Source organism: Ursus arctos, unplaced genomic scaffold (genome assembly GCF_023065955.2).
Source record: "Ursus arctos isolate Adak ecotype North America unplaced genomic scaffold, UrsArc2.0 scaffold_13, whole genome shotgun sequence".
In the NCBI taxonomy this organism is placed as follows: Eukaryota; Metazoa; Chordata; class Mammalia; order Carnivora; family Ursidae; genus Ursus; species Ursus arctos.
The window spans coordinates 30,666,815-30,680,937 of record NW_026622797.1 but is presented as its reverse complement, the minus strand read 5'-3'; the positions used below and the strand labels follow the sequence as shown (position 1 = coordinate 30,680,937).

The 14,123-nt window shown below is 39.1% G+C and overlaps 1 protein-coding gene and 1 long non-coding RNA gene across 2 annotated transcripts in view; one reads left to right on the top strand and one right to left on the bottom strand.

The window, feature by feature from the left end:
- Positions 1–14,123, top strand: part of LOC113259452 (uncharacterized) — a 351,228-nt gene that overhangs the window by 311,103 nt on the left and 26,002 nt on the right. The window contains exon 7 of the long non-coding RNA XR_008958944.1: positions 10,249–10,451. This is a non-coding gene — a long non-coding RNA (uncharacterized LOC113259452). The remainder of the gene's footprint in view (positions 1–10,248; positions 10,452–14,123) is intronic.
- Positions 8,767–14,123, bottom strand: part of MOXD1 (monooxygenase DBH like 1) — an 87,463-nt gene continuing 82,106 nt past the window's right edge. Inside the window, exons 11-12 of the mRNA XM_026504812.4 lie at positions 10,934–11,102; positions 8,767–10,473 (exon numbers count right to left, since the gene is read on the bottom strand). Of these exons, the coding sequence (XP_026360597.1) occupies positions 10,273–10,473; positions 10,934–11,102 (370 nt within the window). The 3' untranslated portion in view covers positions 8,767–10,272. The remainder of the gene's footprint in view (positions 10,474–10,933; positions 11,103–14,123) is intronic.

The following is a 14,123-nucleotide window of genomic DNA, read 5'->3' as shown; positions in this document are numbered from 1 at the left end:
GTTCCGTCTGCACAATGACACTGGAAACCATGCAAGTTTTCATATCGAGAGCTCAGTCCTTCTTTCTGCTGAGTGGTTTTTCAGTGGCTGCATGTACCTGTCTGTTTCTGCATTCATCCCTTTAAGAACATCTGAGCTGTTTCCAGTTTTTAGTTATATAAATGAAGCTGCTATGAACATTCGTATAAGTTTTTGTGTGAACACAAGGCTTCCTGTCTCTAGTATAAATACCCAGGAGCAGGAAGGCTGAGTTATATGTTCAATGACTGTTTCATTTTAAAAGAAACTGTAAACTTTTTATCAGAACGGATGTACCATTTTACATTCCTACCCGTGATGTGTGAAAAATTGATATATTTTTGCTTCATCTCCTCATTGGCATTTCTCAGTGTTTTATTTTAGCCACTCTAACATATGTACAGTGGCATTTGTCTGACCGCTGTTCATGGTGTTTCTCTTCCATTAGGCAGTCAGTTGTAGAAAGTTCAAAGATTTGTCCTGTTTATGGCCTGAGTGGTGCTCAGTAAATATGTGGTGTCTAGCTGAGAGGAAGCGAAAAAGACGAAAGCAAGCAAGGACGAATCTGAAGATGGAAGATAGAAGGTAGAAGGTGGGGTGGGGAGAGAACATGGGAGAAGAGTGAGGAATCTGTGGGGTCACAGTGGCTCAAAGTCCAAGCTACTGTGTCGTCTGCAAGACCAGACTGCGGGATTCTCCAGTCATGAGAATATTTCTGCCTCGGCCTGGACCTATGTTCGTGCAATGGCAGCCACGTCCCTTAAAAACAAATGAGGGCTTCACGGACGGGTCGCCCCTCTGTTCGGTAGGTGTGACCTACAGCCAGGAGGGGAGAAGGAGCACCTCTTTTCCCTTGACCTCCCACCCTAGAACTTTGTTCCGTGTTAGGCGGGTCCATGTCTCCTTACGGGGGACTGAAAGAAAATGCATCTGCTGCCTGCAGGGGACGTAGTCACCTTTGCACTAGACTTTTCCTCTTGTGAAGCCTCTTGTTTTCCTTGCTGTTTTATACTGATGCTGTTTTTGTGGGTGACAGGAGAGAACGCACTAAAGGCAAATTATTTTGACAAATCTTGGGTGTGGCTTATGCCCATACTGTGGCCGCCTAAGAAAATGGGAGAGAAGGTTGTTTAGATTTCTCTAGTGCCTGTTACCTCTTAGAGGAGCCCTTATTCATTCTTTCACCTGAATACACCACCCAGCTCATCTCGAATCCTTTGACCCCCCCACATCCCACTGAATTCCTCTCTCTTCAGAAGAAATAATAAGATTTACTGTATTATCTTCCCATTACCAAATACTAATGTTCTATTTTTAGAATTTTAGGCGGAGTTTTTCCATCCATCCCATAAGCCTTTGAATTCACGAAGCTGGATCACACGGATGGTTATCCATTTTGCCTTTTTACAAAGTGAGCCCTGACTGCAAGACATAGCCTTATACTAGTTCTGTTTGCTGTGTTTTTCTACCAAAAACAAGCTCTCCCATGAAAGAACTTTACATGAAAACACTTGATTTATTTAGTCTGACATTACATGCTTTGTATCACGTTTGGTACAAAACACTCTGAATTCAGATTTTTTTTTAGAATTTTAAATAATAAATATATTTAGCTTCTTGGGATTTGGCAACCTACTTTAAAAAAATTTAAAGCATAGTTGGAGATACTTTAAAACTACATATTTCAGAACTATTCAACTAATATTTAGAGTGAAATGACTACAGGCAGTTCACAGTGCTAAACTCAATAGGGGTTACAAAGGGAGATGATGGGACCTTTTCAGTTAAATCATATTAGACAGTCCAGTGGACAGGGATTTTTAAATAACTATCTTAAGAGGAGTTTTAAAAGGTCAATATTTTATTATAGTTTTTTCATTGCACTTGGGTCAAATTTTTTTTAAAGATTTTATTTATTTTATTTGAGAGAGTGAGACAGCACGTGTGCAACCAGGGGGAGGGAAGAGGGGGAGGGAGAGAGAGAATCTCGAGCGGGCTCCACACTCAGCACGGAGCCCAACACAGGGCTCGATCTCATGACCCTGAGATGGTGACCTGGGTCAAAACCAAGAGTCAGATGCTTAACTGACTAAGCCATCTAGGTGCCCCAGTACTTGGGTCAACTTTAAATCAATCCTCTGTTCATCATAATGAAGTAAGACAAAGAATTAAAGTCAGTTCTTCATGTCAAAATAAGTACTTAAAGCTACTATGAGCTGGAGGCCAAGCTTGTGTAGCAAAGTCCAAGTAAACATGTTTCTCTGTAGGTGGGCGATACTGACCATAGCCAAAGCTCGCCTCCTCTTCAGGCTCTCCGCTTACTCACCCCACCTTCAGTTCCCCTTTCATTCTGGTAGGGAAAGTGTTCGAGAGTATAATTTATAAATTAGCGTTGAATGGGACCAAATCACATAAAAAATAATATTCTTGTTGGAGATACAGGTATATCTTACTTAAAGAAAGGTCTTTTAAACTATTGATTTAAATAAATTCATCTATAGATAATAACCAAAAATAAATTAAAAGTTCTAAAAATTCATCTATAGACAATAACCAAAAATAAGTTAAAAGTTCTAAAAATATCACTAACACTTAACTATATGCAATATACATATCGCATATTAGGATAAGATATATATCAGAAGTGAAAAGAAACTATGTCCTACGGCCATCAGGATTGAAGTTATATCCAAAGAGGACACAAAAATAAGAGATTTAAAAAAATCATACCTACAAACTCTGTTTCTGCCTGTATTTGAGCTCCAGCTTTCTCGTTTACCAGTGTATTTCAAGTCTAGAGCGAAGAGTCTGACTCAAGGGTGAATGACTGATGAAAAGTTAAAATCGTTTAAGGGTTGCATACAGATTTCCTGCAGAGCCCATATGGACAACTACATCTCAATTAAGCAAAGGACAGACTGCAGGAAATCTCTGTTAACTGTAAAAATAGAAGATTTTAGAAGAAGGAAAGAGAACGTTTCTCTAACTAATTAGCAATCACGAAAGCGACTGAAGAAAACTGGCAGCCTAAGATGTTGGCTCAGTAAACCATATTTGCCCAGCTCTCCAAGAGCAATGCCCGTATACCGTTCCTGGCTAGAGACTGAAATTGTCCAAATTAACTCCAGACACTGCGGTTTTATAATCTGGGGACCATGGAGTTTTAAAGAACAGAGTACTTCAAATCACTACTGATTGGTGTGTGGAAAGCAACGCCATTCTTGCAAATCCACTCTGCCATCTGAGTGATGGGATCTATGACTCTAGCAAGATTAACAAATGACTTCAAGCCTTGGAGAATTTCCTCAGCTGTCCTGGGAAATCCTTTACAGGGAGCCAGTGACAGAGATGCAAAGAGTTCTGGGGGGAAAATTCCTCCACTGCTTCTTGTTTGCAAAGTGCGGTCTCACCCACTGCTCATGATTCTGCTGATGAGCTTCAAGCTGTTAGGAGAGGATATTTTTTAAACATAAAGAACGAATGGACTAAATAATAAAGAGACTGGGAAGCAATGATTAAGTGGGGAGCAGAATTAAAAGGGGAAATTAAATTAGAAAACAAATAAGTGAGGGGCGCCTGGGTGGCACAGCGGTTAAGCGTCTGCCTTCGGCTCAGGGCATGATCCCGGCGTTCTGGGATCGAGCCCCACATCAGGCTCCTCCGCTGTGAGCCTGCTTCTTCCTCTCCCACTCCCTTGCTTGTGTTCCCTCTCTCGCTGGCTGTCTCTATCTCTGTCAAATAAATAAATAAAATCTTAAAAAAAAAAAAAAGAAAGAAAAGAAAACAAAAAAGTGAGAAATAAGAGAACAGAAAGTTAAAGATCTAAACAATTTCAAAATGGAAGGTGAAGTATGAAACGCAAGCTATAGTGAAGCGATAAATTGGAAATTTTATTTTATTTTTAAAGATTTTATTTATTCATTTTAAAGACAGAGAGTGTGTGAATGAGAGGAGGGGCAGAGGGGGAGGCAGAGGGAGAGAAAATCAAGCAGACTCCCTATTGGGGCGCGGAGCCCAGTCTCATGATCCTGACATCATGACCTGAGTTGAAACCAAGAGTCCGAGGCTCAACAGACTGAGCCACCAGGCACCCCCAAACTGGAAATGTTAAAAGGAGGCTTAGAATCTTCTCTGTAAAAGGCTAAGAGACCTAAGATTGACATCGGAGCTAAACCCTCAGATACAGAAAGTTTAAACTTCGGGTAATTGAATTTAGAATTAATGCCAATAAAGGTAATAGGGAAGGAAGTAGAGTTGGTATAAAAGGTCAGGGCAGGTTCTGAGAGGTGAGCGAGATTTGCAGCCAGATAACGCAGCACGCCCTCTAGTGGCGAATAGGGAGAAATACTTCCCTTGTAATACAGATCCCTCTCCCACCCCACTCTCTTTCATTTCCCGTATCTTTCCTTATTTTTGCTTAACAGAGTATCATTATATTTAGTAGGACTATTTGGAAAAGCCTGTTTTTCCAAACATATACTGATAAGAGAAGACAACTTATGGAATAATTTCTCAAGGTGAGGTGAAGTTACCCTAATCAAATACAGAAGAAAAAAGCTCACGAAGCAATAAAAAATAGCAGAATTTAAAGCTGTTCACATACAAAACTCATCATATAAAAGACAAGAAAGGTGGATTGGCTCATTTTAACTCTGAACTAACATTCATTTCAGTGAGAACTCATTATTTCCAAGAGGAGGGGGGAAAAAAGCAAAATACGATGTGTTTCCTCTTCAGAAACGGAAGACGTAACAAGTAGTCAGTCAGTCATTAGCCTTTTCGAGGGTGTGATTGTCAAATTCACCCAAATCTAATATTCATTTGATTATGTATCATTTGCTCAGCAAAAGTGGTTCGGTGAAAGTCAAATTTTAGTCGATTATATCTGAAAGTTAGGAGAGAAAAATCTGCATTATTGTCAGATGGTGTGCACCCCAGTGTGAGATCTTGCAAAGAAAGGAAGAAAAGTTCCATTGACGGCGCCGTGTGCCGGGTGCTCTCTCTCCATCGCCACTTTTGGTCCACGAGCCACTTTACAAGGTCAGAAATTAGTATCCCCACTTTACTGGTGGGAAAAGAGAAGCTTAGTAAGTCCAAGTAATCTGGATCTATTTCATACACATGTAGTTGGTGAAGTGATTGAAACAGGTCTCCCACGATTACTGAGGCATAAAATGCTGTCTCCTTAGCTTTTCTGAATGTAACTATTCACTTATAAGAGCAGTTTTAAGCATTAAATACTGTGAAAACACTTTGCAAATTCCAAAGCATTAGATAAATGTATGGCATTATTTTGCTTGTGAATATTTAATGGGGCTGCTTAAAAATATCAACGAGGAAATTGGTTCAGTTCAGGCTTGTGTCCTACATTTGTAGATTATTCCCCACACTTTCCAAAAAAAAAATTTTTTTTTTTTTGTATTACATCAGTTCCACACCATTAGTCTCTGCCTAGAGGTTGTAAACTTTCTAAAGACATACAGCCTTATTGGTCAACATTTCTCAAATACTTTATTCATGTCATGTAATTCATTTTAGTATATTCTTTTTTAATACTCCCTTTTAAATTCCTTTTTAAAATTCTCTCTGTATATTATACTACCTCTAGATTAATTTAAAAATGAAAATAGTGTGTGTTTGTTGGCAAAATCGAACAGGAAGTGAGGAAGAGACTAGTGAACGTAAGTGGAAGGCCTATGTCTGTTGGGCTATGTTTTATAGTTGCCCACGAACAGTTTGGAATCTTCCAAAGACTTGTTACAGAAACCTGGCCAAGCTGTGCAGGAAAGCAGTGTGCCTCAAAGCTTGTTTCTTGGGGAATGCTACTCCACCATAACACGGTACACTGGGAAATGTTGCATAGAACATCACTTCTTTTGGACTTTCAAATGTGTACTTATATTTTAAAGACTCTGAGAAGTTCTGTAGTAAAGCCTGTCTAACTTTGAAACAGTTTTCCATGACTTTTCATATTTTCCATGGAACACAGCTCTGGCCGGTGGAGTATGGGATGCTGCCATCCGTCTATTCAATGCTCTGTGTTCTGCTCATGACCTGTCAGTTTGACTATGCTGGATTTGGAGACACCTGTCAACCAAGCTTTTGCCGGGCTACGATGATCAAACTAAGCTATAAACTAGATTCATGGTCCAAGTTTACAGAAAAGTGAATGAATAAGCTTTTCACGAAGCTCAATTTATCCAATTTGAAGGACTAACATTTATTCTTAATCCTTCCACTATTTATTTATTTATTTATTTATTTATTTATTTATAAAGATTTTATTTATTTATTTATTTGACAGAGAGAGACAGCCAGTGAGAGAGGGAGCACAAGCAGGGGGAGTGGGAGAGGAAGAAGCAGGCTCCCAGCAGAGGAGCCTGATGTGGGGCCCAATCCCAGAACGCCCGGGATCATGCCCTGAGCCAAAGGCAGACGCTTAACGACTGCGCCACCCAGGCGCCCCCCTTCCACTTTTTAAAGTGAAATGTTGGTGATAGATTTCAGGTGTCTCAGCCATGAGCTTCTTCACAAGACTAATTCTCCGTCATGGCAGAGATAATAGCTGTTTTTGCTCACAATTCTAAGGCCAACACTCCAGTGCACAGACTGGCTCCAAGGAGGATTCCAGTAAAATTTGTGAAATAAATAGTAGTTATCTTGGGGACCTGAATCACCTTAAGAAGGAAAGTAACTTACTAAATGAATCATACGCATTGAACTATTATATAAGCATGAAATAAACCTTTTTTGTGTTAAACCACTCGTATTTTGGTATTTGTTGCAGAAGCTAGTGCAGGCTCACATCAGTGTATGGATTCACACAAATGTCCTTTCAGAGGCATATCCTAGAAGCAGATGTACCAAAAGGTTTAAAAGTGGTCTTCTCTAGGTAATAGGATTAATGGATTTTGTTATTTATTTTTTCAAAGTTATCATATTTTCTAGATTCCCTTCAGTGAATAGGCGTTACTACACATTAGGTTTATATAGGTATCTAATCAAGGGAAAAACACAAATGAAATATATGTATATGTGTATATATATATATATACACATTCAAATATATATATACATTCAAATATATATATACATTCAAATATATATATACATTCAAATATATATATACATTCAAATATATATATATACATTCAAATATATATATACATTCAAATATATATATATTTGAATGATTCCAAACTCCAAGACCTCTTGTTATTTTGTTTTTGGGATCCTTCTCCTCTCCCTGGATTCTTGAAGCCCCTTGCTTGCTCTGGACCTCCAAACTGGGCATATGCCCATCTTTAGTCAGAACTGACAAACTGAAAAATAATCTTCCAGAGGCATATGAGGAATAATCACAAGCCAGCTTCCCTTTTTGCCTCTCCAAAACGGCGGGCTACTGCCTAGGGGAGAAAGACCGCTTGGATTATCGTACTCTGAGTGGATCTTCATTATTTCATTCACATTTGTAGCTTTTTATTCTGAAATAATTTCAAACTTAAAAAGAATAGATTTTTAAAAACCTTTCACCCAGAGTCCTCTAGTGTTATCATTTTGCCATATCCATATTTAAATTATCATTCTTTCTCTGTAGGTGGATGATGGATGATAGATAGAGGATAGATAGATAGATAGATAGATACAGTTAGATGGATAGATAGATAGGTTGATAGAATTCTGAACCATCTGAAAATAATTTAAACAAAAAGTTGAAGACATCTGGCAATATTCATCAAAATTCAATTTATAATTATCAATTCAAAATTCTTGAAAAATATAATTATTAAGACTTTAATTTCACTTATAGTAATTTATTGTAAGGTAATATTTATAACCACAACAATGTTTATCGTACTGGAAATGGCTTATGTATCCAACAATAAGTTCAGGTGAGCAAATTGTACAGTTACGTACGGTGCAGTTACGTACGGTGCAGTTACGTACGGTGCAGTTACGTACAGTACAATTACGTACGGTGCAGTTACGTACGGTGCAGTTACGTACGGTGCGGTTACGTACGGTACGGTTACGTACGGTGCGGTTACGTACGGTGCGGTTACGTACGGTGCGGTTACGTACGGTGCAGTTACAGTGCTTCCCTACGTCCATCTGTTTGCCACACATCATTGGCCGCCACAGCCATTAAGATGAAGTTCAAAGCTCTGAATAGGTTTGCCTCTGTGGACTGCACCTCTCTTCTCATTACTAGGACTCTCTTGATCCTTCCTGAGACTCCTTCGGAGGAAGCGATCATCTTCAAGATACCCTCAACCTCACCCGGCTTTGATGAATATTGGCTTCATCACATATGTTTTCCCCACCTTTCCTGAATTAAGGATCAAAGCAGGGACCATTAGACATGCAGACTGTGTCCTCCCTTGTCTCAGACAATCCTGCTAGCCTAGGAAACAGGTCATGCAACGTGACCAAGGGCAGGGTAAAAAGCCTGGGCTATTCAGGAAGGTCTGCTCACTGTAAGAGCAAACTAACTTAGAATATAATCAGAATCCTACCAAATTTTCAACAGATAACCTATCCTAATTTCAAATAAAGAGTCAATGCCTCAAAATTATACATTCATGAGAATTCCTAAGAGAAGAATGCCAGCTTTATTCTTAGTAACATCCACTGGAAAAGTAGATTCCCTGAATCTACCATTGCAAACTTCCAAAAGCCATGTATCCCTTTCTAGCCTGTATATTCACCTTCCTCACTAAGAACAATGAAAACAAATATACTATTACATAATTTCCAAAGGAAATCACTTTACTTTGACATCTCAAATTCAGACATCCTGAAGTAAAAATAAACATGAAATTTCAAATAGGGAGTGTTTGGGATTATCGTGTTTCTTATACAAATATTTGGATGGAAAATCATAGAATTCGATACAGCACTTATGAAATAAAAACAAGTAAAGTTAACTATGAAATATGCCCCATAAATATTACAAACATTTCATTAAGTGGATAAATTCTGAGAACCAAGAAGGAAACACTCCAAAATACAATATTTATTTAAAAGACAATATAGTTTGTGTTGAAGACATTGCAGGAGAGAAAGGGCTTACAAATGGAATACAAAAATGCAACATTCTCAATCCGTTTGACGGGACACATCAATACCGAATCTCTTGCGTCCCTCAAGGAGTGTACAAGATACCACACAAACATTTAATTTTATTTAGTTTATTATTATAACCCAACAGACTTAGCTTAAGAAATGAGGAAAGGACACACAGCGAGAGTTGGCTAAACTACACAAAGGGAACCTAAAAAGCGACAAGATTTTCCATTGCTGATGATTTTACTAAGGGAAGTTAGTTCATTAACTAATATAAAAATAAATCTACCATAGCAACTGTGACTCAAATTGAGCCAGGATGCCACACACGTGACACCCAACTCAGTCAGTGAGGTGCAGCAAGGACCTCACACCTTCCTAGGCTGGCTCTTACCACCTGGCCTTTGACCCTGAACCTCATGAAGGACCCCTCACAGTGCAGGGTTTGCAGCCAGCTACATATTCTCCTCAGCCTACAATCCATTATGCACCATTTCTGTGTTTCCCTTAGCTTTTTTCTTTTTAGAAAGTGACAGAGCTCAGGGAAAACACTCACTTGGCCAGCACTGAGTAGGGAAGGAAAAAGAGATTACTTCGCGATGGGCTTGGGGTAGTTTGGGAGTACCAGTAGACTCAGAGAAACAGGGAAGCTAGAATGGGCATCGCTGAAAAGCACTGAGGTAAGGGGCCCATCAGTTTTTCACAGAAAAGGGCAGAGCTTGAATGAACACTACAGGACAGAAAGGACCATTGTCACACTGGGGAAGTCACACTCAAAGAACAATAAAGAGGAAGAAACGTGGAACAGAGAGTACTTTCTTTTACATTTTTAAGATGAAAGCATTTTAAGAAAGGAATCTGGAAGCCAAATCACCAATTAAAAAGTGAAATAACAATAATGAGTCTTTCAATAAAATGAAACATGGAAGGAAATAAAGAACTCTTTTACTTCCACTTGACTTTGTCCAAATTGTTAAAAGAGGTTGTGTTAAGTCAGTCCAGTTCTGTGTATCGGCGATGGATACATGTTATCAGACGTATCAGAGCAAAAGAAGAGAACCCAATGGACATTCTCAGGTAGACAGGGAAGGATGCACGTGGGGTGGAAGGGAGTGTGTGAGCCGACGATCTCCACAGCCTCACGCGCACTCTTCCTGCCCACAGCGTCTTCAACCTGACACGTTCGGGTCACAGGAAGCATCGTCCCCAGGCACCGAATGACAACCACGGGCGTGTGCTGGGCAGCATGCTGCCGAGAACCAGGCAGCCCACGAGCAGCTCAAGGGAGCGACTTCTGTGCAGAGAAGAGGAAGAAGAGGCTCCACACACCAAAGGCTCTGCTTTGTACGGTCTTTCCACGTGGGGAGGTAACGCTGTCATCCCTTGAATCTGAAAACCAAAGATTGTGATTGAAGAGAAGGTCTTGCTCAGCTCCCCCACTTGGGCTGGGTAAAAAGGGGGTGGGTGGGAGGGGCGTGCCTGCTGAAGGAGTCAACTGTCAGGGGAGTCGGAGCCTTAGGGATTCGGAGGGAGGTGGAGAAGAGAGCCACGGGGGCCTTTGGGAAGAAGAGATAGACATTTGACTCTGTTGCTTTTTGAAGCGCTCATCCCACCTATTCCTGCTTCATTCTGACCTTAGTTGATCAGTCCATCTCCCCCTTCTCGGGGGGCAGAATCGGGAGTTTGTGGTCAACCCGAGCAGTTATTGAACAAATGAGTGATCAGACATCAGCAAAAGACAACTGAAACATTGGGTTTGTGGCTATTTGTTCCCTAGATTTTGCCTGCTGGGGATTAGGTAGAATGTGACATCGGGTTTGTCCGAAGAGGAAAACAACGTAGGGCTTACCGACCACTCTGCACTGTCAGTCTTGGAGCATCTCACGTTCACGGGCAAGCTAAGGACAAGCTTGTTGAAGGAAAGACCTTCCTTTTTAGCCCATTTAAACTTATTCATTGCATCCATGAAAGAAAGGTTTTTATACTGCTTGGGGCTTTTGATAATGAAGGGCCAGGTCCTGAGTTTAAAATAATCACAATTAGTCATATTCAGAACAAAAGCATTACATTCGCCATTACTTTCCAACATTCTAAAATAGACCTCATACTTGTCCATTTTTACACACGTAGAAAACCGAATGCAAAGGATTGATTGAGTCACCAGCAATTGCCTGAAGAAATACATATACCGAGTAAGGAGTCTTTTGAAAAAACTCCTTATTTTAGTAGCAGATGGGTACTACTCTCGACAAATAACTTGGACTCAGAAAGCTTCCCCCAGCCTCACAATTCCTCGCTAATTTTTTTGGCTCTCCTTAACGATATAGCTGGTACGCGTTCAGCTCTGCGGAATTGAACGCTAATGCTGTAATGAAGAAATGTGTTACTGTAAGACATGGAAATTTCAGTTCCATAGAGTTGAAAAGCCTGACCCCTGCTGGCTGTCCTGTTCTGACTTGCCTAAGTGATAATAAATTAAAAAAATCTGAAACTGAACCAGTATTTTCAATTTTACTGAGAAAAAAAAATCTGTGGAAGATATACTCTTGCTTCCACTTGCTGCTCTAAAGAAACACATTAATATCCACGAAAGAAAGAAGAAATCACAGAAGAATGACACAATCTGCTTGAAAAGATACTCCTCAAGTGATGTTTTTCATTAAATGTAAGTTTTATATTATTGATTCCTGAAAAAAGGAAAAGTGTAAGTAAGTGTTGGCAGACCACAAAGTTTTACATGAACTAAACCGTGGGTCTTCCCGGAGATTATCATGGGTAACCAGCAGGACTTTGTCTCCCATAACATCTCAAGAAGATATTCCAGGGGTTCCAGTAATAACCAACTATTTAACCTCCAATTGAGGAATTTACACTTTTAATATTTGATATTCACAATTTCCCTTTAAAAAACATTTATTCATTTATTTGAGAGAGAGAGAGAGCACTTGAGTAAGCAGGGGTGGGGCGGGGGTGGGAGCGGGGAAGAGGGACAAACAGACTCCTCACTGAATGGGGAGCCAAACGCAGGGCTCAAATCCACAACCCTGAGATCATGACCTAAGCCGAAACCAAGAGTCCACAGCTCAACTGACCGAACCACCCAGACGCCCCTACACTGTCCTATTAAATACATGGAAAGCTACAACTAGGTTTTATTAAAAATAAAATAGTTTTAAAATCAAACATTAAAAATAAAATTTGCTTTTCAAAGACATAAGGTGTCCATCTTAAAAAAAAGAAAATCAATTTCATAACCAGTGAGAAATGCTGGAAGGAAGTCATCAGCCTGTAATCCCATGAAACACCACAAGGTGGCATCAAAATCCGCACTAAAGCGTTCAGTGGGACTAAATTGGCCGCGTTTTCCCCAGCCTTGCACATGAAGTGAGTAGCGTATTGCACACAGATGAAATCTTTAAAAAGTTTTGCTGCTAGAATAAATCAGTAAGCTAGTATTTTCTTTTTGAGATTTCACACTATAAAGTAACAGAAGCGGTATAACCACACTTGATAATTTACGATAAGTGCATAGAGAAGGATGTAGAAAAGGTTCACATGTTCTGAGACAGCATGACCGGGGCGGTGACTGGGCACGTGGTCCTGAGCCTCTCTGAGATGGCAGCTTGACTCATATTATTGTCTCCTCTGCATTCCTGCTGACTTTGTTCAGGACTCTAGCTATAATGACGTCACACCAACAAGCCTCCTACCCCTTCCAGCCTATCCTATACCACACTTCCGGATTACCTGTGAGGAAAGGTAAGGAAGAGATAGAAAGAGGAGAAATCCTGAAAAAGTAAATATTTATCCTGAGTATTTTTCCTTAAAAGACTAAGCTTTAAACCAGAAACAGATAACCTTGAAGTAGCAAGTTCTGCTCTCATGGGGGCTCTTGGGAGTTGGTTAGGAATATTGGGAATGGTTTAGAAATTAAAACAATTTCATTTCTCTGTATATCTGAGCAGTGTGTAAATGTCTACCCAGATGCATATATAAACAAGAGGGTATTATTTACGTATCACTGTAGTTGGTAAAAACAAATTACATTAACATTATGATTTAATATTGGTGAGTAATTTTCCTTTGTAAATTTAATCTAACTGACAAGTTGATTACATATATATATATATGTAAATGAAATGAACTTAGACTACCCAAAATAATTTTGGGAAAAGAAACAAATGACAAAGTGTTGGGACTTACACAGTCTTATTTCAAGACTTACTATAAAACTATGATAACAGCGTGTGATATTAGAGTAAGGCTAAACATGAACATCAGTGAAACAGAATTCAGAGTCCAGAAATAGTATATGACCCAGCAATTTTCCACAAACATTCCGGGGTAACTCAATGGGAAAAAGGGTTTTTTTCATCGAATGGTTCTTGAATAACTTGATATCCATATGAAAAACGGTCAACCTCAGTATTTAGCTCACAACACACATAAAAATTTACTCAACATCGATCATCAATCTAACCGTAAAAGCTGAAAACTATAAACTTTTTAGGGGAAAGAAAAAACAAGAAAATATCTTCATAACCTTGGGTAGGCAAAGACTTCCTATACAGGATATCCAAAGCACAAAATAAATTTTAAAAAATAATAAAATGGGCTTATAAAAAATACCGTTAAAAAACAAAAATGAAAATCTCCACAGACCAGGAGAAATTCATGGTAAAAATATATCTGACAAAAAGCGTAAGTATAAAGAACTCTTTAAAAATATAAAGAACTCTTACAACTCAATAATAAGAAAACAAGTAACCCAATGAAACAATGGACAAAAATTGGAACAATTAAAAAGGAACATATATAAATGACCAATAAGCGTGTGAAAAGAGGGTCAACATTGTTAATCATAAGAGAAATGGAAAATAAAATCACAATAAGATACCATGACATCTGCTTAAAATAAATAAAATTTAGGAGTTCTTATACATTACTGGCAAGAATGTAAAAAGAAACATCATTTTGGAGAGTATTTTGAGAGTCTTATGAGGTAAACAAATCAGTGATTCCAGCACTCCGTGCTAGCC